At 35.7% G+C, this 24369-nt stretch overlaps 1 protein-coding gene across 14 annotated transcripts in view; it reads left to right on the top strand.

The window, feature by feature from the left end:
- Positions 1–21671, top strand: part of DOCK9 (dedicator of cytokinesis 9) — a 113120-nt gene extending 91449 nt beyond the window's left edge. For 10 of the 14 annotated variants that reach the window (XM_063149587.1, XM_063149584.1, XM_063149580.1 and 7 more), the window contains 15 exons: positions 1712–1827; positions 3525–3662; positions 3975–4157; positions 4752–4865; positions 5004–5219; positions 6931–6988; positions 8820–8926; positions 12191–12313; positions 12662–12775; positions 14263–14409; positions 15190–15400; positions 16145–16335; positions 17539–17639; positions 17843–17981; positions 20450–21671. In XM_063149587.1, the coding sequence (XP_063005657.1) occupies positions 1712–1827; positions 3525–3662; positions 3975–4157; positions 4752–4865; positions 5004–5219; positions 6931–6988; positions 8820–8926; positions 12191–12313; positions 12662–12775; positions 14263–14409; positions 15190–15400; positions 16145–16335; positions 17539–17639; positions 17843–17981; positions 20450–20572 (2081 nt within the window). In that variant the 3' untranslated portion in view covers positions 20573–21671. Of the gene's footprint in view, positions 1–1711; positions 1828–3524; positions 3663–3974; positions 4158–4751; positions 4866–5003; positions 5220–6930; positions 6989–8819; positions 8927–12190; positions 12314–12661; positions 12782–13433; positions 13470–14262; positions 14410–15189; positions 15401–16144; positions 16336–17538; positions 17640–17842; positions 17982–20449 lie in introns of all 14 variants that reach the window. The other 4 variants (XM_063149590.1, XM_063149591.1, XM_063149589.1 and 1 more) reach the window with 2 other exon arrangements.
- The last annotated feature ends 2698 nt before the right edge of the window (positions 21672–24369 follow it).

Genomic DNA, 24369 nt, shown 5'->3' with positions numbered 1-24369 from the left:
ACGTAGCTACACATTTGGTACAGTATAATAATTTGCAGATAAAGACTGGTTTAAAAAAAAAACCCTCTGAGAAACAGATAACATCTCTGTGCAAAGAGATTTCATGCTTTCAGAACTTGGCAATTTTTACTGATTTTTTAGGAAACAATGAGCTGAAAGATTTTAAAAAATGCATGCTTATGTAAAAAGAAACTTTCCATTCTTTTCCAACTGAAGGAAATTATGAAGGAAGGTGTCTTATTCAGATAACTTTGTCTAATCTGATAATAGGTGGGTTTTTTAATGGACAGTTAATAAATATCAGGATATTACACATTGTATTGACCAAGGTTTTACAAATTGAAAATATGTTGCTGTAAAAACCACATGAAGTATGAAATTGATTTTTATATCTTTGTTCTGTTGTTGTTAACTTACAGTTTTGTTTAGTTGTCAGTCTGCCTCTGTCATGTATCCAAAATAGCATTCAGAGCTTGAATAATCTTGCACATATTTTGTGTGGGATACATAAAGAAAGGAAGTGTCTGGTGGAAATAGTTGCTTTACTTGTTTCTAAAATCAAGATTCTTTGGCAAGATAGTTGTCTATTAGTGTAAATTATAAACTTATTTTCTCCCTTTCTAACCACCTAAGCTAGAAATGAAACTGAAATACCTTTCCATATGTACCTTTTCAATACCTATCATACCTGAAAGGGATGATACCTTTCATCTCTGAGAAATTTCAGTATAGTTTTGTGCTTAAAGAAAGAATGTATGAATCTAAAGAAACTGGTGGTTATGGGTATATGTGTGTAGTTCGGAGAGGGAAGCAAGAAGGTGCAGAAAGAAGTGGCCAGGTGTCATTACAAAAGAGTTTGGCATTGCTTCTGTTCTTTGCTTGATCTCAACAAGTTTGTCATCCTTGTGATTGATTTAGTGATGCTGAGTTGTTTGTAAATCTGACATATAAACATGACCCAGACCAAATGTTTATAAAGCAGCCCAGTCACGTTTGTCAATCTGGTGCTTCATGACCAGTGTTAGGGAACAGAAGTGACACATTATTATCAGTGCTGAGGCAGGATATGTTTTTAAAATTATTTAAGTTCACTGTGGAGCTAGAAGTGATAGAATGTTTTTATTAAATATGGAGATATTGCAATGTATTGCTGCAAGAGCAGAATTCATTACTGGGGTGGTAAATTGCATATAAGTACGGGATTGTATTCCTTCAACTCTTACTATTTTGTATTGATATCCTGGTTGACTTGTGATTAACTTTGAGACCATTGTAACATCACTAAATTGCCAAAACTTCATATTTTCAGCTGTAACTTCATCCTACTGCAGTACTTACCACAATATATGTGTGTATATATGTGTATATATATATATAACTGTGTAGCTTTATATATATATATATATATACACATTTGTGTCTACATGCACATATATATGAAATATCACATAGTTTTTAACTGCTGTTTAATGCTTCTGTTGTTGAAATTCTTACTTAATATATTTTATAGTCCTGTGCAAATTATGTTAGAATAATTGTCTGACCATATTTGAAACTATTTAAATGCATATGAATTTTTTCCTGTTTTGAATACTAACTTCTGTCAGGCTTTTTACTTGTTAATCTTTTCCTAGTTCAGCAAGTCTTTTGGAAATAAGAAACATTTAAATGAGTGTATCCAGCACTTACACTTCATTTGGAATTTCTGCAGGCTATGGCCATTCAGATGCAGATGTCCTTCACCAGTCTTTACTTGAAGCAAATGTTGCCACCGAAGTTTGCATTACAATTCTGGACACTCTGTCATTATTCACAATGGCTTTTAAGGTTTGTTCATGACTTGGTGTTAACTTTTTCCCATAAGTATCTTTGAGAATAAACACTTATTAAAACTCTTTTTTAAGTTATATTTTTGTAGTCTAGTTAAATAGCATTGCTAATTTTAGCTTCTCTGGCATTGTATTTTATTATTTTCATGAAAAAATGATAATATCTCACAGAAAAATGCTTTTGCTTCAGCTACACATCATACACCAGCAGTAATCTATGGGAAAAGCTCCTTCCTCAGCCTAACTTAAAAATAGTTCTAGGAGCTTTAGTGTCTACCTAATATTAGTGGTAAAAGTGGCTTTTAAAGGCCATGTGAGGTGAAAGATCTATGGCAAAACCATAATTGGATACTCTCAGACTTTCATATTGAACTTGGCTGCTTATTATAGTAATGCACTCCTTAATAGTGATTTGTGTGTTCCTCTTCTGTAACTTTTTTCCATTTGTCCACTAATAAGTCTTCTTTTAGTTGTATCAGTTGCTGTTGCTCTCCTGTGGAATCTTTATATAGCACACCACTTACTTACCCCTCTTGGCTGGTTTTCTGAGGTTTTCCAGACTTTAAAATCGAAGCCATAAAAAGGACAGATGATAACTCTAGCTTGTTTCTCCTTAATTGGGGCAGTGTATCCAGATTCTTGCTTGAAGATTCAAATTTACTGTCTTATCTTTAATCTAGTTATGAAAACATGAGCTTATTTACAATAAGCTTCCTTTTTTCCTGGTAATTAATTCAGTAGAGTTTAGAGCCAGTTCTGTCCAGAGATCTGGTTACAGAATTGAAAATTAATAAACTAGCTAAAAAGGTTTAAAGAGGAATGAACACTATTCCTTCATTTATCAACCCATCAGGCTTGGAATGACAATCCTTCAAGGTTATCTGTGTTGTATATTGAGAAGGTAGGCAAGAGTATGCCAGACTAGTCTTAAAGATCCAAATAAAACAGGACCATCAGGAGCTTCTATTCAATAAACTGCACTAAAATATATAAAATCAGAGTCAAATGATGGTTTGGGTAGTAAGGGACTTCCAGAGATCATCTAGTTCAATCCTTCTGCAGGGGCATAGACAACTTCCACTAGGCCAGGTTGCTCAAAGCACCATCCAACTTGGCCTTGAAAAAACCTTTCAAGGAATTGGGCATCCTCTACTTCCCAAGGCAACCTCTCCCATTACCTCAAAACCCTCACTGTAGAAAAGGTTCTGCTATGTCCAGTCTGAACCCAGCCTCTTCCACTCCTTTATATATGCCTGTATTTATGCAGTGATGACAAGAAAGAGTGGAGTGCACCCAGGGGAGTTGCAGAAGGGGCAGAATCACCTTGTAGTAGGAGATACTGCTATGAGAAAATTCCCCTGTGTGGGCTGCTAAAGCCAGTGTAAGCAAAGTCTGTTAATACTTTGAGTGTGCCCCTCAAAAAGCTATTAATAGTAATGGATTTAATTAACAGCTGATAAAAACAATCATGTTCTATAAGCCTATTCAGAAGGCAACACTTCTTTTATAAGCAAAATTAATGAAGCGTTAGAAATACCTAGTTAGAATTCAGGTATGTGTGTGTTATTAAACATCCTGGTAATGCCATAGAGGTTGTATTTTTTAAATGTCTTGCTTTTTGATGATCTGTATATGATCTTATAGTATAAATGTATTGCTGTACAAAACTCCTGAATCCTTGCTATTGTTTTAAAGAATCAGCTACTGACTGATCATGGACATAATCCACTGATGAAGAAAGTATTTGATGTATACCTCTGCTTCCTTCAAAAGAATCAGTCTGAAACAGCATTGAAAAACGTATTCAGTGCTTTAAGGGCACTTATTTACAAGGTAAGAAGTTCTAAAAAATTCATCTTCAAGTACTTGTCCAATTCTTTAGTTAACAATATACTATATAAGAATTTAAGAACTAACGTACCAAAATAAAATTGGTGATTATGGACTGATCTGATCTCAACAGTGTGGAATGCTTGTCCTTTGATTTGCTATAAAAATTGTTTTGTGTCATGACCTACTCTAACTCTTGCTCTTTCCACAGTTTGAGGATATGAATATATTTGTGTTTTTCTTGACATGCTTAATTTATCAAGATCTGACCCTAGTTTTAATGAATAAATTCTTTGTTTTCTTCTTTTTCCTCAGTTTCCTTCTACATTTTATGAAGGTAGAGCTGATATGTGTTCTGCACTGTGCTACGAAATTCTGAAGTACTGTAATTCCAAGCTGAGTTCAATTCGAAATGAAGCTTCACAGTTACTGTACTTTTTGATGAGAAATAATTTTGACTACACAGGAAAGAAGTCTTTTGTTCGAACACATCTGCAAGTTAGTATATTTTCTTTTTCTTTTAATATTGTACATACACAGTTGCATACCAGTGTGCAAAGCCCTGTCAGATGGACTTAAAATAATTTATTTGGGGTTCAAGCAAGGCTGGTACTCAGAGTAAGAAGATGGCCATAAAAATATATTCAGTACAAGGAAATACTTAGAAACAGTTGGATGACCCTGTGTTTTGTAGGAAATGAGTTTTATTTGTCAGTGAAAGCATTCTGGTTTTTAGATGTTATTTTGATTGTTAAATGGTGTATCCTGTTGCATCTGAAGAAGGAAAAGAATGCAGCAACAAGCACACAGAAGTCTAAAATAGTGCAAATAATTTGAAAATTGTGTAGTTTGCCAGTTTAATGACCTCTGGCTAGTTCACCTAGCAGTCAATCATGTGTCTTGAATTTACACAAGCCTGTTTTATCCTATGTTATTGTACAAGTAATTGGAAAAGAACCCCCAAACATTATTTTATTTAGGAGAATGATTTTTCAATTAAAGAGAACAAAACTTCCTTTGTAATTGCCTCAGAGGTACATCTCAAGGGTATTTAATGAAATATGCACTAACAAGATGTTTATTTCTGTCAAGGTTATTATTTCAGTAAGCCAGTTAATTGCTGATGTGGTTGGAATTGGAGGAACTAGATTTCAGCAGTCTCTTTCCATCATCAACAATTGTGCCAATAACGACAGGATTATTAAGGTCTGTTTTTATTCCTATTTCCATACAGTGGAAGGATGCTTGAAGACTCTCACAGCATCTTTTCCAGTTATGTTTTATCATTTTGTTGTGCAATGACTATGAAAACACAGTAGTTAACCTGACTTTTGCATGTTTTAGCACACTACATTCCCTTCTGATGTTAAGGATTTAACCAAACGGATTCGTACCGTGCTGATGGCTACAGCTCAGATGAAGGAACATGAGAATGATCCAGAAATGCTTGTAGACCTCCAGTACAGCTTGGCAAAGTCCTATGCAAGTACACCTGAACTGAGGAAGACATGGTTAGACAGCATGGCAAGGATCCATGTTAAAAATGGAGATCTTTCAGAGGTAACAGAAAAAAAAAAACAAATTAGTTTTAGCTCTGTAATAAGCTTAAGCTTCTCTTTATAGAAAGGGAAGGTACTATATGTAGTTGCTAGCATGTAACATAATAAGTCTTTTAAACAATTTTTGAATTGTTGCTGGATTGGTTTCCATAGCTGATAAGTTTTTGTCCTGCCCAAGTACATCTGTAAGTAATTTCTGGTTATTAATGTAAGGAACATGTTTAACTGCTATAACTGACACACTACTAAGAATGGAATGCACAATGCAAGCCATGGAAGAGAGGCCTTTTACTTAAAAATATCTTTGTTATTACTTGTTTAAACACTTAAAGCCACTCCTTGAATTCTCCTCCAGTTGCCTTTACAGAATTAGCTTGACTTTATTCCAAATTGCTTACTAAAAAAACTACTAATGTTCTTAAAACTGACAAATAATTTTTTGTGTCATTTGAAAAAAAGGAAAGTTTTCTGTTTTTACTGTGCTCTTAAAATAGTTAGTTCTAGCAAAAAGCAGAATTGGGGATTGTTATATGTCTTAATGAGACATTAACACTTTAACTGGATACGGATTAATTTTGTCTCTTTCTAGAAGGTTTTTCCATCTGAAAGTAAATTGCTTTGTGTGAAATCACTGCATTTCAGAAACATCTGTTAAAATGAGCATCATGTGAGCAAGTAAAGATCTCCAAGAAATAGAAGATGCCATCTTCCAAACTCAGTTCTTTGTACTAGAATTCTCTTCTTCTACATGGTAGCAACACAGAAGAAATACACATTACTTTGTTATTAGCTTGTCTCTTGAACTGAACAGCTTCACCTATCTGAGAAGACAAGGTCTTTTAGTCCTTTTCAGTTATGTTTTTCATTTTTTTTGTTAAAACCTTAGAATCTTTGACTGTGCAATTAGATAAAGATGTCTGCAAATCATCAAGTTCAACTCAATACAAAGTAGGCAAAGGAGTTAGAATTTCTGGCAGATTTTTACCTTTTTCCTTCACTTCCATTGTTTGAGGATGTGCAGCCTCCATATTTGAGCTGTTCAACTGATAGTTACTTTGCTGAAAGCCTAAGCCTTTTTAATAAAACAAGGATGTGAAATATTTTTATTTTTTTGGAGAAAAGTGGTCAGTGTCAAATCCATAAAAAATCCCAGATATCTGAAAATTATTCTGTCCCTCTTTTTTTTTTTTTTTCTGTTTTCCAAACTGCATCAATTCCTTCAAATTCCATTCATTGGTTATGTCTCTCTTGCTGCTCTCAAATGGCCTGTCACCACCAGTTTCTTCTGCATTTTTCTTGGTCAGGAGCCAAAAAGCCCACAAAACACGTTAGCAGAAGGGCTACCAAATGCTGAGCAGAATCATTAATAGCTTAACACTTAAAATACCTCCCCCCAAAAGAGAGATTCACTTGTTTTTGTCACAGCATGATGTTCCTACCTTGTGATTTGTGACCCAGGGTCACTCTTAGGTTGTGAGCTGCTGTCCATGCCACTCAGGGCTCTGGTTAAGAAGGAGTAAGTGCACTTGCAGAGTTTCAGCTTTACATAAATGAGGTGGAGAACTCTTGCAGTAGTCACAGAATATCTCCTGCAAAGCAGCAAAAAGGAAAACTGAAGAACTTGTCTCATACTGTTGCTCTCCATATATACCTTGTTTTTAATATTCCCATTTTAATTGTATTTTAAAAGACTGTTACTGTTTCTGTTTTAGGCAGCAATGTGCTATGTCCATGTAGCAGCACTGGTTGCAGAGTATCTGACACGAAAAGGTATGATTTCAGAACATTATTTTATTGTACTCAAATATATTTTATTATTATAATTTGGGAAAATAAATCATTTCCTTGAGGAAGTTGTAGGTATTTCAGTGTTCACTAGGGAAAAAAATTCTGAACTAACCAGGTAGCAAACTCACATACTTAAGAGTAAACTTGCATATCTAAGGGGCAGCATTTCAGGTGAAGGCAAAGTAAAATTTTTGGAAAGTAAAAATTTTAATTTTACACCAGAGCTGCTAATAGTTCAAATCAGATCCTTTCTAAAGCAGAGTTATCTGTGAATATTCTTGTTTCTACAAGCAGTCAGTCTCTCAGTGCCTCTAGGGAAACCTGGCATTGCCAGAGGAGTCAAAATAAATTTATACAAATTTTCAGACGTTCAATCAATGATAATAGGGCTCAGGCTGTTTCACCTTGTTGTGGTATATTTTGTGCCAGCAGCTTTTGTAAAAGTGGATTCTGATGACCCTTGAGATAGGGTAGAAAACCACCCTTCATCTGCAGGATCAGAAGAGTTCTCAGTCAGGGATTTGAGATTCAACTTAAATTAATAAAAAAAGCTCTCTTGAAGAAAAATTTCAGGAACCTGTTAAAACTGATTATGATGTTGAGATAGTGTTTTGGATTTGTGGGCAAATTCATGTTTGCATCTTTTTAGCTTTGCCTTTGCATGGCAGTTCAAAATGAAGTAAAATCATGAGTCTAAAAGATGATTTATCTCTATTCTTGTTGTGCTTCTCACCAAATGCTTTTGCAGTGTATAGTCTATTTTCTTCACCCCAGTGATTTCAGAACCTTCTCTGAGACCAAATCTGAAATAAGCTGCTTATTCAAATTACTGTGTCCAGTTGGAAGCCTGATGATACCTGAGAACTAGTGATAGTCTCTATTTATTTGTGAGTTCCTTTGGGTGTTCTGCTATTTTTGTATACTGTCATATAAAATTTATTTCCTCTCAGTAATACAGAGAGTCAAACTCCTACCTGTGGTATTTCTAAGAACAGAAAAGCCCCTTGCATTTGAGGCAATCATTCAGTAAAACCTCTGATGGTCAGAACTCCTCACTGAGCAGCAAGAATTTTTGGAGGAATGAGTTGTAAAATAAATATGTTCAAATCCTTAAGCTTCCATAATATTTACTGATTGCCCTTGAGGTTTTAATTGATACAGAAAATCCTGTTTTCTTAATTCAGCAGTCCAATGTAATCGAAAATATCTAAACAGCATGAGTGAAAGACATGGGTTTCATGTTGGAACATTCTATACTCCAGTTTTGTTAAGGTTTGTTTTTTTTTTAGTAAAGGAAGTTAGATTGGTATTTTGTTAGTTTTTCCTGGTTTTCTTTGTTTGAATAATCTGGTTTGCCATCCCTTGCTCATATTTTTATGGCTAATGTCATTCATATTGTTCAGACTGGAAAAAAGTATGTGTCAGGTCCTGCCCCTGTACTCAGTAATCCAGTTCAGTAAGTAAACTTCATGGCAGTTTAATTAAATACTGTAAAAGTTACCTTGAGTACCTTAGACGTAGGATGGGGTAGATTAGACACAAATTTAAGATAAAGTAGGAAGATTGAGACATTACTTAGTTTGGTAGGTAAGGGTCCAGACATTGATGTGTTTGGGTTTTTTGAAACCCATTTCTACATTCACAGTAATGTAAGGTCTTGTATTTTAACCATGCAGTGGGAAGCTGATCTATTCCTTTATTTGGTGATAGGTATATTTAAACATGACTTCTGCTTTATCCAGAATCACAAAATGACCCAATGTTATCCTGCTGGAGAAAATGAAATTAGTCTCTATTTCTTTTTCAATGACAGGGATGTTTAGGCAAGGCTGTACTGCTTTCAGAGTAATCACACCAAATATAGATGAAGAGGCTTCAATGATGGAGGATGTTGGAATGCAAGATGTTCACTTCAATGAAGTAAGTAAACATAAAAATGTTAAAATTTACATACATGGAAAGGCTGGGTTTTTTTCCAAATTTTATGTTTCAGTCTGGAGAATTACTGATATAAGGGATACAACAATTGTTTTCTGATCAGATATTTGTACCGTAAAGCTGAAATAAAAAAATTCTGTGAGATGGCCCAGATTTAGAGAATTTACCGTATGCATGTATTTTAAATACAGTGCTAGCACATCAACTCACCTTTTATTGCACTTCTGGAATAAAAGCAAATTGGGGGTTTATTCTAGTTGACAGGATGAACACTAATGTGGGTTACTTATTAGAGTTAGCAAAATCTGACTTGGATTTAAAGTATTACTCCACCAGAAATCATGAAAATGTGTTCATTGGTTTTCTGCTGTTTACAATTTCCCAAAGCAAATATGCCATAACAATGAAAGTAGTTTTACTGACACCAGACTCATGTCCATGTGTTTCTTCTGGCTTAAGTTTCACTCCTTGTGTGTTTGCTGATCCATCTGTGCAAACTCTACAGTAAATTTTACTAGTGAGCAGCCTATATGAAAATGTTAATAATCTTGCTCATGAAAAGCTGTCTGCACTTGTATTTGCTGGTATAGTTGTGGCAGAGAGGGGCAGACCACAATTGGCAGCAGTCATGTTGGAAAACCCTCTGGTTTGTAAGTGTAGTTGTACCAAAAAAAATATTTTCTTTTGTGTTTTAATTAGTGTATGGTAAAGCTGTATGACAATATTACTTGAGTGTACAAATTGGTTTTTGGTTGTATTTTTTTTTCAGTTTTTGTGCTGTCTTTTTAAAATTCATTGATTCTTCTGATCCAGCATGAATTTTAGCATGCTACTCAAAGCAAAATGCAAGCTGCTCTAAGTTATTGAAGATCAGGAATTCTAGTGACTACTGCTGATGGAAAGTTTTGTTGGAAATTTCTGTCACTGTTTTCCTGCCAGACCATTTGTCAGAGTTAAATTATTATGCATTTTTTAAAACATTGGAATGTCTTTATTCTCGTTTTCATTAGTCACTCCCTGCAAAAAGAATATACTGATTTTTCTGGGTCATTGAACCCTACACAAATTTATTTCCATCTCTCAGTGTTTCCGTGGAACGGAAGTAAGCCAAGAGTGAAAATATAAGCCTGTACAGCTTGCAGAAGGATCAAACCAAGCCAATTTTAATTTTTCCCTGCATGCAACCCTTTCTAAACTTAACCATGTAGTACTCTAACTGATGAAATATTGAAAAAAATTACTATTTTTCAGATAAATTCTGAAAGTTAGCTGAAACATGGGAAAAGGAATAATAGGGGAGAAATAGTAATAATAATAAGAGTAACAATAGGGAAGAACTGTTTGGCTTTAGCAGACTAAAAATAATTTCGGAAGTGCTTCTGAACAGGTAGGCCTGTTCCTTCATGAGCAGGAACATATTCATAAATGGAGTGTTTCCTCAGTGTGTTCATAAGTAAGCAGAACTGTATTGTCTGAGAAAAAAATGAGATCAATTTGGTACAGAAGTGAAAAAGCAGAAACATCTTTCAAGTTGTATTTTACTACTACTTAGCAAAATGATGCTCTGATGAGAATTTTTCCTATACATGGTAACAAGCCATATGGAATTTCTTCCCTTAAAACTTGATATTTCCCTTTTTGCTAGTTATTTTAATTTCTAAAGGAGCATTTACAAGTATTGGAGGATCAGAGAGAATCCCTTCATGTTTCTAAAGGGATTAAAATATCTTTCATACTCTCCAGTTTATAAAACCTCTTCCTAGTTAAAATCTGAAGACTTCCATAGATTCTCATTTTTAAAAAATTGAAATTTTGGGATTCTCGATTTAGTTCTCATTTTAAAAGAATTCTGTGTGAGGTCAGGGTTACCTAAGCTAGCCAAAAAGTTCATTTGGGATTTTGCTTTTTAACAAGGCTACTGTGTGCATTTCACCAAAACAGTTGTTTGCCTGTGACATTCCATGAGAGGCATTGTCCTGATTTGCAGATGGGTAAATGAAGGAGCCTTGCAGGAACACAGTGTCCTCTCAAGGCTGTACAAAGACAAGTGCAAAGCCCTGCACCTTTAAAAAAAAAAGAGCAAAAAAAATCTCAGTACAGGCCAAGCCGCAGCTCTGCAGAAAGACCTGGAAGTTTCTAGTGGAGTGCCTGTTGAATGGGAATCATCAGTGTGGCTTTGTGGAAACAAAAGCCAATGCAGGCTGTGATGTGTTTCAGAGGATTGACTCAAGAAGCAGAGGGAAGGGAGTTCTTTTCCCTTTTATGCTGGCATTTGTGGAACCCCATCTCTAACCTTGTGCCCAGCACTGACCCCCAAAAGTCAAGACAGGTGTCAAGAAACTCAAGAAAGTCCAGCTCCTAAAGTGGTTAGTCGAAGAATCAGACTTTTCCAAGAGAAGCACCACCAAGAGCAAGAGGCTGTGCTCACAGGTGTCAAGGGAAACTGATTGCATATATGGAACTTTTCCCATGAGAATGGACAAATATTGAGACATGTGGCTCAAAAAATGTTGTGTTCTTTTGCTCCTTCCTATCAGCTCTCCTGCTTGAAGCTTGTGCTCTTCATGTTCTTTTCCTTTTGTAAACAAAATTTTACTTTGCTACATCTGGATGCCCTCTGGTGTCTGAATTAAGACTTGTGTCATAAACCAGTGTTTGTGGACAGCCCTTGTGGTCCAGCAGTGACACTGGTTTGTCACTTGTCACCACTTGGCTGCTGAGAATGGAGGTACTGAGGAGTCTGCACAGCTCCACAATGAGTGGGGGAAAGGAGGAAGTATTTTAAGGTCTGTTACAGGATAAGGGATAAGGGTACCATTCTTTAGTCTGTGCTCGCAGTGTTAAAAATTGATTTTCTTAGTGATGTCTTTAAGCTGACTTAGTCCCCTTCCAAAGGGAAGAAGGAGGTGGAATAGAGTAGCTTCTAAGCATGAAAGGAGCTTTTCCAGCTTCTCGCTTCACCACTGTGATGCAAGAGTGGTAGAAGAAGGTCCAAAGAAGTTTCAAAAATATCCAAAAGATACATGCTGTTTCTAAATAGGAGGACTATGTGTGTAACCTCAGACCATTCTGTATTGTTTTGTTTCCTTTTAGCATTTTTTGATGGCCACAATAACTTAAATTACAAAGTGTACATAATTCTGTTTTGAGGCAAGATTTCCCTTTTCACTGGGAAGAATTTTGGTATAATTATTTGCTGTGCTTTTGATGAGTACTGACTTGTTCTAAATGTGTATCCAAATCTAGGATGTGCTGATGGAATTGTTGGAGCAGTGTGCTGATGGACTCTGGAAGGCAGAACGCTATGAACTCATTGCTGATATATATAAGCTTATAATTCCCATTTATGAAAAACGGAGAGATTTTGAGGTACTTAATTCATCAAATGTAAATTTGAGCAAGAAAAAAATCCTGAATTTTCAAGTCTAACTGCATGCACATTGTACATCACATAATAAGAGTATTGAAATTGTAACTGAAGTCTGAATGTGTTGAAATGTTTGTTTTCATTTTAAATAATTATTTTTTCTTTAAATATAAATAATTAAAAATTAGTCTTACATATTGTCATCCTGATACAAATGCTAAACCTAATACAACCATTCAATAAAAGAATGTTTTCAGTTGTTACTGGCTACAAGGACATAATTTATTATTTTAAGATAGGAAAGTTGTGCTTTGTTCTTTTCCCTTATTATTGTTTTCTTTTACTTTTAGAGGCTTGCTCACTTATATGACACCCTTCATCGAGCATACAGCAAAGTTACTGAAGTTATGCATACAGGCAAGAGGCTGCTGGGAACTTATTTCAGGGTAGCATTCTTTGGACAAGTGAGTGTTCCTTTCACTGGCCTGCTCTATGCAGTGAAAAAAACCTGAATTTATTTTGCAAGGTTTACTCTTTCATCATCTGTATTGATACAGTGACATAAAAAGCACAAGGAATGTGTTCTATATGAAATAAAGAAACACCATCAGTAACTTATTTTTAAAACATCTATCAATTCCAGTAAAAGTCTTATAATTTTCCTCAGTAAATTTTTTTGCCTTTTTTCCTTTTTTCTTCTTTTGTTTACTACCTTAAGGCAGCGGTAAGTTTTCTGTAATGTCAGTTTTTAGCAATGCATTGACTTAATGTCTGTAGTGCTACGGTGTGGTTTGCAAGGCTGCTTCTTAGATTGGTATGCATTAATAGCCATTGCAAGTCCAAAAGTAACATCGAGCTCCATTTAGAGAACAGATCACTCTTTTCTATGCATCAGTATTGCATGCTTCAAACCAAACTTCTGGCTGTGTATTGGGCAGCTTCACATCCTCTGGTCCGTGTCTAGAATGCCTCTGTATCCCTATGGTATCACGCAGTATCCAGTAAAACACTCTCTACATGCATAGCCCAGTTGCTTAATTGTCCAGCTGAGCATGGAGAATTGTAAAATACTCTGAGCAGTATAATTTTACATGTATTCTGTTGTCTTTTATGACTTTATAGCAATACCAGTTTACAGACAGTGAGACAGATGTTGAGGTAATTACAGTAACTGCTTACAAAGCAAGCAATGCAGTACCAACTACTGCATTTCACCTTAGTTTGGTGTGGGTATTTTTGTCAATCTAGCCTGTGTTTATACATGATATGTTGTGCTTTTCTATTTTGTCTGTTTCATTTATGACAAAAATATTTATTTTCTGGTTTTAAACATGAACTCAACATGGCTTGTTGTTTTAAACCAACGAACTGTTTCACTTTCCATGTATTGTACATTTAGGTGAGGTTTTAAAAACAGTACTGTGTGTAATAAAATAAAGAAGTATATACCAATAGTACATCATAAAATTAAGATCTTTGCATAATTATATTTCATCTTGTGGATTTTTTTATAACTACTTAAAGAAAATTTTCAGATTATTTTAATATAAACTTCTGCCAAAATAGTCACTTGTGAAACAGATAGTCCTGTTGGGCAAGGCTACCAATTTTGGCAAGTGAAACAGTGCTGCAAGTTCACTTTTAAGTAAAAGTGAAAGAAACTTATCTCAAAGGCTTGTCACACCATAGAATTGCTACAAACTTTTAAAATTTAAACTCTGTGTTTCCATTATCTTTCGCTCATGTTGTAGTAGAGAATTACATTTTTCTGTTGTTTTTTTAATTCTCTTAGAAAATCTTTTTACTTAGATTTTAATTTCTGTCTATTTATGTTTGCTTGAATACTAATGTTAAATGTTTATATTTCCTTTGAACCACACACATTATATCCATCTTAGTCATTTCCGTTATGTTTTATTCCCCAAGATTTTTATTACTTTATTTTTTACAGGGTTTCTTTGAGGATGAAGATGGAAAGGAATATATCTATAAAGAGCCTAAACTCACACCTCTCTCAGAAATTTCCCAAAGACTCCAGAAACTCTACTCTGACAAATTTGGAGCTGAAAATGTCAAAATGATTCAGGATTCTGGCAAAGTATGATCTTTATTCTCTCTAAAAAATTATAATATACTGCTTTCACTAGTTTACTTGAAATATTGTGGACTCACTGGCTGTTTCTCATTTGGCACACAAACACCTGCATCTAAAAGCTCTGCTGTTGGAAAGGCACAAGAGGAATGTTATCTCCTACTAAGTATGCCTTTTAGAGCAACCAAAAAGCTTAATTTCTGTAGTGTTACCTCTCAAAACAGTAATTGTATCTTAGAACAAATTTGGATTATGATCTTATTCTGGGTTAACTTTAGCTATATTTCTTGCCCATTCATGCACAGTCATTGTTTGGAAGTTCTTCCCTTTTCCACACCTCACCCTTTACTTTATGGTGACTTCCTCTTAGTATAATTTCATGGCTCTTTTTGTTCCTTGATAAGGATCCATTTGAATCCTTGATTCAAAAATTTCTGTGCATTTTGGCCTTTAAATGCAGAAATGGTGGGCATTTCAATATTGGAACTTTAAAAGGAGAGGAGGACTTGATGAAAGGGCTGGGTTTCATAATTATGAGCGGTTAAAAACCTCCAAAAACCAAACAAACCAAAAAATCCACAGTGCACTGTAATGCATCTGGCTGTCTTTCTTCCTAATAGTTAAAAACTGAATACAGAAAACTCCTGTGAAAGCATGAACATTTCCCATGTTTTCAATAATTTAGAGGTTAAGAGACTGAATTTAATTTCTGGAAGTTGTGTGACTACTATTAGATCCACTTTATTCACAATGTAGCTATTTGATTTTTTTTGTCCTGTTTTTAAGGTAAATCCTAAGGATTTAGATTCAAAATATGCATATATTCAAGTTACGCATGTAGTTCCATACTTTGAAGAAAAGGAGCTGCAGGAGAGAAAAACAGACTTTGAAAGGACTCATAATATTCGTCGCTTCATGTTTGAGATGCCTTTTACTCAAGGTGGTAAAAGACAAGGAGGGGTAGAGGAGCAGTGTAAGCGAAGGACTATTTTGACAGGTACTGATGGAATGGAATGCTTTCACTGGAAGCATTAGTTCAAATGGTCTTATTTTGTTCTGTATGGGTTTTTCATTTCACTTAACTAACTCCTTTATAGCTATCAGCTAAAATCCTTGTCATATTTTTGGCCACAACTAGGTTTTCCAGGTTGATTTCTTCAGTGAGGAATCCTCAAAATAATTATCTCCTTTTCCTTAAGCTTTCAGAATTCTGAATCTGGACTCTGGCTTTCCTTTTTCTTAGACAAAGACTATCTTGTGTTTTGTCTCTGTTAAGTATGAGTTTCTGTATTAATATAGTTGTAGAAACAAATAAGTTACTTTATAATAATAAAGTGACTTTATAATAAAAAGTGACTTTATAGCTGTCCATAGCCAGTACTTGTGAGGAAATAGAAAATAAAGCTTCACTATTTTTGATTCTTCTCTTCTTTGAGATTTGTGAATGTTAAGCAATTCTTTTCAGGGTTCTCCAATAAATTAAGTTCCAGTGGTTTATTTCTGGTGGTTATATTAGTAGCAGTAATGACAGTGATCTTTCTTTGCTGTAATGCATGTAACACTGTGCATATTTACATTTCAGTGTCTTGCCTCCTGGTCCATTTGGCAATATTTATAATTATATAAGTTATTAAATTGGGCAGCTGATTACATCAAAATGAGATTTAGTGTAAGATTCTCTCAAAGCACACCTTATTAAAAAATCTTTTCCTGACTGTGTTAAACTTGTTTCTGTCCACAGCCATACATTGCTTCCCGTATGTGAAAAAGCGCATTCCAGTGATGTACCAGCACCACACTGATTTAAACCCCATTGAAGTAGCCATTGATGAAATGAGTAAAAAAGTTGCAGAGCTTAGGCAGCTTTGCTCTTCAGCTGAAGTTGATATGATCAAATTGCAGCTGAAGCTACAGGGAAGTGTCAGTGTTCAGGTAAGAGCTTTGCCATAAAGTTTCATTTGCTTCTGTCCTTGAAAAATTATATTAGTAGCATTTTATAGTTGGTTTCTATTCTGCACTTTATAGTTGGTTTCTATTCTGCACATTCAACAGTGCCCTAAATTAGAAAAATGCTCACTCTCTGCAGTTATTCCATGAATAGGAAAAGAAATAAAAGTATTTAATATAAACAACTGATCAGAGACAGTTGCACAAAAGAATTAAGATTCATCTCTGGAATATGTTGCATTCCAAGCCCCACCAGATTTTGGTGAAAAGCTGAAACTGCTAGAAGATAATAGATGAACCTGAAGATAAATTGGCATATTTTGTCTAGCTGTAGGTCTGCCCACAGTAGGTCTAGGACATTTTTGTAAGAGCCCTATGGAGATAAAGAATGAGTGATAACATATAGGAAAAAAATAATCATAGAAAATCTCATTGTGTGTGCCTTTTTGCCTGAGGCAAGCAGGAAGTGGAATGTATAAAGAAGCCATCAGATTCACCAGAATGGGTACCTGAAGCAGGTGTAGCACCTACAAGTCAGTATGGAAAGGATCTTCAAAAAATGCAGTGACAAATGTGCTGCTCTATTATTTTAAATTGATTGGAAACAAAGAAACTGTTCGGTCATCTGATATGACCAGCTGTCTCATTCAGCAGAAAAGGGAAAAAAACCAAACCAAGGTTCCAGAATCAGTAAGTTGTAAGCTGGTATTATGGGATGAGAAGGGAGAGGCTCTTGTTGATAATATGAAGGAATAATAAGGATGAGTCATAAGTCACTGAAACCACTTCTCCTGTAGCTGCCCTAAGAGCACAATTAAACTTCTGCAGGTTTTTGCAGAATTCTCAGCTTGCAAATCTGTTTTCAATAGATACACAGACCAAACAGTAGTAGGTTATCTCATTTTCCCACCCTCATTTCATAGCAGAGATGACAGATTGGCAGTATCTGCAGTTACTTCACCACATCATTGAAGTGGTTTCTTTGTGCCAGGACAGGTTTATAGCACTGGAGAGACCTTTCCTGCTTTAATGCTCCATCTTGAGTAGTTTTCTTTTTTCTAAGTCCAGCTTTTTTGAAATCAATGTATTCTCATAGGAAAATCAAATGCAATAAATGCCTGTAGGTCCTGCTATTGCTAAGACAGTATGTCTGATATCTGACTGTTTTTAAATTCTTGTTCTTTTTAGGTTAATGCTGGTCCATTAGCATATGCAAGAGCTTTCTTAGATGACACTAACACCAAAAGATATCCAGACAATAAAGTAAAGCTCCTAAAAGAAGTTTTTAGGTATGGCATGGAAGGTTTGGGAATTCTTGGGGATTGGAGAGAGGGAAAAAAAATGGACCTTTTTCCCCAAGACTCATAAAAATTCCTTTTGAAACTTGCAACTTTTAAAGTGTTCTGATTCATTAATAACGTACTTTAAGCTGACATTTTAAATCAATCATTTGGATTTCTATTTGAGAACTTTCTTATTTTCTCCAAATCAGGCAATTTGTTGAAGCCTGTGGGCATGCTCTGGGTGTAAATGAACGACTGATAAAGGAAGATCAGTTGGAATATCAAGAAGAAATGAAGGCAAACTACAGAGAAATGGCAAAAGAGCTTTCTGAAATAATGCATGAACAAGTATGTGCTGAAATGAAATTATGCATGCTATCATTCAGAATGTAACTATAATGTGGAAAGAGTAGGGGAAATGTATGGGATGCTTTACACAAAAGGATTGTTTCTTTTTTTTTCTTTCTGTGGGAGTATAAGCCTGTCATGAGATGGTGGACCTTCACTTTTCTGGCTTGTGTATTTCCCAGTTTGGTTTTATTTATATTTGCTTGTGTATTCCCAGCCTAGTTTTTTGTAGGCAAGGAAGACTGCAGTTAAGATAAAACAAATGTAATTAAGTTAATATATACCATCCGCAAGTTTAGCCTTTTCTTCTTTGATTTTGGAGGTGTAAATAATTGCTTTTGCAACAAAGAGTTAAATGTCTTTCAAGAGATATTCCAATACATTTTCTTGAGGGAAGTCCAATACTGACAAGCTAGAAATATGTGGGGAAGGAAACCCAGAACTTTTGTGGAGTGAGATGAACCTTTGCATCTGGGTTCCATGGTAGAAATGTCTCATGAGTTCAAAGGAAAAGATATTATTTCCAGGAGGACAGGAAGAGCTGAAGTTCAGTGCTTGATCCCTGCATGCTTGACATTTTTATTCATCATATTCATCACTTCAGCCCTGTTTTCTTTCATGCACTGTTACTTTTAAAACCTTTTTCCAGAAACATAGAATGGTTTCTAATTCTTAAGAGAGGTTTGCCTTTATTCAACCTTTGCTTAGATGGTACCCAAAACTTTTATGGGGAACTTTTTTCTGTTCAAAAACGTGCCACTTGTCTAAAGCTCACTTCACATGCTTTCTTGCTTTCCATTATTTCCCAATGTGGTTTCTCAGGTACTGTGTTCTGAGTAGCTCTGTGATATTATATAACTATGATGTGTGATATTATATAATTATGATGAAGCACATTGGCTTTATTTTCCTTCACCTATTTTGATATCCTGTCACAGAGAAGAGCTTATGACATAACTCTTTAGCTACCATCAATAAAAGACATTGTGAAACAAAATTTATAGGAAGTGATAGTGATACCATTCCAGAATTATGTGGTTGGGTTTGTTTTTTTAATAAAAAACAGTAGTAGAGGAAAACAGTTTTGAAAGATTTGTGGAACAGAAAAAGAATTTGCTTAGCTAGCAGAAGTTGGACTATATTTCAGTGTGATTTATTGATAAGCAGAGGAGGATTTGGAATGGAGGATAACTGATTGGAAAGCTGATTGAGATGAACAAGGTACATGAGAGAATTAGACAGCAATACATAATACCCCTTTGGAAAGGACAGGCAAGTGTTTTGGTCAAAGAATTTAATGATAAATGCAAGATTAGCATTTCCCTGATACAAGAAAAGAATATAATGAAAATTTGTACAGAAGAAAAAGTACATTGAACTCAGTGGAAGATGTAGACGTTTAAAAAATGCTAACATGTGTGAGTTTCCAAAGATTGGTGATAAGAAAAAGCATGTCCTGGAACTTCAGGTGTAAATCACATTGCCCCTACCTCTCTTGGTTTACATTTAGACAAACAACTGATATCCTTAAGATACTGTGAACAGAATATGAAAGAACAGCACTGACTGCAGTAATATGTACTATAAGCCTACTACTGTGTTCTTATGCAAATGTAATTAGTTGTGCATAATTAAAACATGCCATGTTGTTGGTAGTTTTGCTTTAGGGTTTTGGTTTTTTGTCAGTTAGACTGATAATTCCCCTGAAGGCTTAGAAACATGAAGGTCTTCACTTAAATTTTTTAAATGTCTCCTTTATGTATCTGCCTATTGCTGTTTTGGGAAAAAGAGCTTTGCATCACTGAATAAACTATTAGCTGTAATGTAACCATACAAGGTCTTAAGAACTGCAAAAAATTTGTTATAAAAATGCATAAAAGAATCTTAACAGATTTTTTTTTTTCTCCTCTGCTGCTTGCCAATATGATCAGATGGGATGGTAATTAGTTTTCTCTACTTCTGTTCTATTAGTTTGTCTAATCTGTATATAATTCCTTTTTTTGTGGTATTTCTAATTTTAGCATCAATTTGTTTATAGCTGTTAAGAATGAAATCTTTGCAGTGTTTTGATAGTTTTTGTGAGAAATGTCAAATCATACCTCTAAGTCAAAAAAAGGAAAACCAAAAAAGGGCAAAAAGTTAGCTTGTTGTCACTATGAAACTCATTTTGAAAGTTAACAGGAGGAATGATAGAAACTGTCCAAACATCCTCTGCAGAGGACAGTGAGTTAGGAGAACTGATATTGGAGAAGTAACTTCTCCTAAATCTAGGAGATGGCCGAAAAGAGTAACCATTTCCAAAAAGTTTTGTGCAGTTGAAAAAGTACTGGGAGGCTGAGTCAATGAGCAGCACATCAAGAAATTGGTTAGCTGTTTTAGACATGCCTGTGCCATTTTGAAGCATAAAAATAAATACATAAATAATACATTTTGAAACATTTTGCTAAATACCTGTCTTTCATTTTAAGATTACTCCAGTGGAAGAAAAGGCCAGTGTCATGCCCAACTCACTGCACATTTTCAACGCCATAAGTGGGACTCCGACAAGCACAACAGTTCACGGGATGCCCAGTTCTTCTTCAGTTGCATGATTGTTTTGTAAAAGAAAGTATGTTTGTTTCTTTTGAAGTTTGTGGATTTGCTTCACTGTGTGCAAACTCAGGATGACCTCGAAGCTAAATGTTGGGCACATGCAAACTGCGTAGTTCATACGAATGTCTGAGCACACTTAGCAAATAGCAGTTACTGGTAATAGTCTTTTAGAGTAAGGGAGGCACACATATATATTTTTTAATCTTGCTGGTAAAATTTAAAATTGTTCACAATGTCATTGCAGAAGTGTGTGTTGGAAAATTATGAAGCTAGTTTCTGTTTTTTGTTAGAAAGTATTATTAAGATGAATTGCACATTACAAAAAAAGTGTTGTGGGATGTAATTTTGCAGATATGTAACATTCAGGTGTTCTTTTTGTGTATGGCACATAGAGATTCCAAGTACAAGAACTATTTTGGGGCTAGACAGAGACACTAGTTTTTGGGGTTTAATGGAACTGACAATAGTAGTTTTTGTACCATTTGGCAAATTGTTGTGCTTTATTTTATACCTTGTTGCATTTTGGAGGTATGCAAGCTTAGGTCTTACTGAACAACTAAATACAACCAAAGGTCTGTATTAATGAACATTGAGTTATACTAAAATATCAATAGTAGTAAATTGTTATGTACATATGGTTTGTTAATACAGTCCGTACAGTCTGTACATAAATGTATTACATTTCTAAGCATTTTTTTAATATTCATACCTGCTCTTACCATTCTGCTTTCAGTTTCTTTTGAAAATTTGCTCATTCCAAGTATATGCAGACTACAGTTCATTTATCCCTGTATATAAATAAGTGCAATATAAAGATGTATACAGTCTTTGCTATGTTAGGTTTATATGCAGTTATTAAAAAAAAACCTTTTTTGCCAAAGCAATGGAGTATGTAATTGGTAATCATGGTTACTGTGGTAAATGGTGGTATAATTTAAAGCTTTTTCCATATTCTTATTCTTTTAAGACATTAATTTAGTAATTTTATATTTGGGGAAAATAAAGGTTTTTAATTTTATTTAACTGGAAGCACTGTCCTGCTGTAATTAAACATTCTGTACTACATCTATATTAAAAGAAAAAAAGTAGTTACTTTTCTCACTGTGTGCTGCGTTTTTTTGTTTTAGATTGACTCCTGACATTTGGGGAAAATGAAAGCTTGAATTTAAAAAATGTCTTTTTGCATCCTGTGTATGAGATGCAGACACTTGTCAGTCTTATTTCATGTTCCTTGTCAGTAAAGGCAACTAAATTATTAGTTGAGACTTCAGTTTTGAGTCCCTTGCATTTGACTCTAGTACCATGTTACTGTAATTACAGGTTGTTATTCACCAGAACAGTTAATATTAGGAAGTCTTCAAAACTTTTCATCACATGACAGTAGAAATCATCTTTTATTTATGACATAAGGTTTGCTGTCATTTTTCTGTAGCACAGTGTGAAACACATATGTTGCCATTACTCATCAAAGGTTTTTTCTAAAGCAGCTCATTTTGGCAGTGAAATGCTGCATATACTCTGCTTTCTCTATGTTTCTGAAGCAAAATTTCTCATTGTTTAAAATTCTTTCCCTCAAGAGGAAAAAAAATCATACACTTCTAGACAGTGAACTCAACAATGCTGTAAGAGGCATTTTCTTCTCCTCTGCCCTAAATGCTTCACACTTCTGTTCATCTGTTGAAATAGGTGTAGGAACACCTACCTCAAAAGGTGTTTCATTTTTGGGAGAATATAGAATACATCCTGTAAAGCTGTTTTGCCACTCAGGAAGACTTCTGTATCCATGTATTAAGAGCTATTGTGTGTATTACGATGGCTTCTTTTAATTGCCTCATTTTTTGTGACTTTTTCTGCTTTGCCTTGGGAGCAGAACTGACAGTTTCCCTTTTGCACTGAGACCTCACTTGGGTTAAGATGCATCTGACAACTAACCTGTAAATGTAGTATGTATTCAGAAATGAATATGTTTCTGTGTATGTGTATATATATATATGCATATATATGCACACACAGAGGCACATATACATCTAAATATATGTGTAACTGCTTTGCTGAACCTTGGCCTATGGAAATCAGCAAACTGTAGTTGACATTGCTGTAGGTTTACACAGGCTTAAATCATTTAAATCATTAATGATTAACACATAAATGACATGTCTATAGACTTAATCTCTTGTGATGTGTTTCTATGAGGGAACACACCCTCTACTGTTTAAGCTTTATACATAGTAATAAATGGGGGCATTTCCCTCCTGAATAATTCCTTCTGTACCACCTGTACCCTTCTCTGTTGTTACTTCTGTAGCATGTAAATTAATTATCCAGTGTGGGTTAATTTATTTATAAAGACTTGAGCTCTGTGCAGGTTTTTGATTAATTTTCTTCACAGTAGCTGGTATGGGGCTGTGTTTTGGATTTGTGATGCAAACAGCATTGATAACTCAGGGATGTTTCAGCTGTTGCTGAGCAGCCCTTGCAGAGAGTCAAGGCTTTTTCTTCCTCTCACCCCACCAATGATCACACTGCGGGTGCACAAGGAGGGAGGAGGGGACACAGCCAGGACAGCTGACCCCAACTGAGCACAGGATTGTCCTGTACCATATAGGTGTCATGTGCAGCAATAAAAACTGCAGAAAAAGTTTGCCAGAACAGCACTTGCTCAGGGAGTGGCTGGGCATTGGTCAGCTGCTGGCAAGCAATTGAGGGTTTTTTGCATAATTTTTTCATCTTGGTTTTGTTTTGTTTTTTTATGTATTAAACTGTCTTTATCTGGACCCACAAATGTTCTCACTTTTATCCTTCTGATTGTGTCTCCTATCCTGCTGCAGAGGATCGAGGGAGCAGCTGGATGAAGTTGAGCACTGATGGTAACTTTTGGACATGGGTGGTGGAAGAGTCATTAAGGACCTGTGCTGCTGGACCTTGAACTAAGAAAGAAGGATAAGTTTGGGATATGAGAGCTGGGAGTAGTCTTGGTTGTGGTGACCATGAGATGGTGGAGTGTAGGGTCTTGTGTGGAAGAAGCAGGACAGTAAGTAGGATTACAGCCATGGACTTCAGGAGAGCTAATTTTGGCTACCTGGAGGAATCCCATGGGCAAGGTAGGAGGGTCCAAGAGTTTATATTCGAGCATTGTAGCAGCCACAGGGCCTGCAAGGCCTCCCTGGGGGTCAGTTGCCTAAGATAAGAAATGCCTAGTCGTGATGGCTGGACCGAGAAACCCCTCTTCCACCTCACACCCTCGTTATGTCTCTGTAAGACCATAGATCATATCCACCTAGACCCTTACTATTGGACTGTTTCCCAAAAGCCCTACACTCTATATGAACCCCTGCCTCTGCCCAGTTCAGCAGAAGAGCTGTCACTGCTGCCCTTCGCAGAGGCTGCCAATAAAGACACATCTGTGGAACCTCGTACAGCTCTTCTCCTCTGTCATCCCTGCGTCTGCCACGGCACTTAGCAAGCAAAGAGCTGAATTCACCAAAGAGCTGATCTCACTTCCAGAGCTGAGCTGCTTGCTAAGATTGCCTGTGGCTGGCAGCCTGCCTGAGGCACCTGGACAGGCAGTGCTCAGCAGGGCTCCTCTATCCGTGACACCAACGCTTGCCAGGGACAGACAGACCCCGATAACCCTGCCCTCATAGAGCATTGCATCCTCCAAGCTCAAGACTGGTGCATCCCTTTGAGTAAGAAATCAAGGAAAGGAGGGAGGAAAAATGCATGGATAAGCGAGGAGCTTCTGGCAAAATTCAAACCAATAAAGAAGTTTATGGAATGTGGAAAAAGGCACAGGCCT

The sequence above is a fragment of the Melospiza melodia genome, chromosome 2 (assembly GCF_035770615.1).
Source record: "Melospiza melodia melodia isolate bMelMel2 chromosome 2, bMelMel2.pri, whole genome shotgun sequence".
Lineage (NCBI taxonomy): Eukaryota > Metazoa > Chordata > Aves > Passeriformes > Passerellidae > Melospiza > Melospiza melodia.
This window is presented reverse-complemented; position numbering and strand designations above follow the sequence as displayed.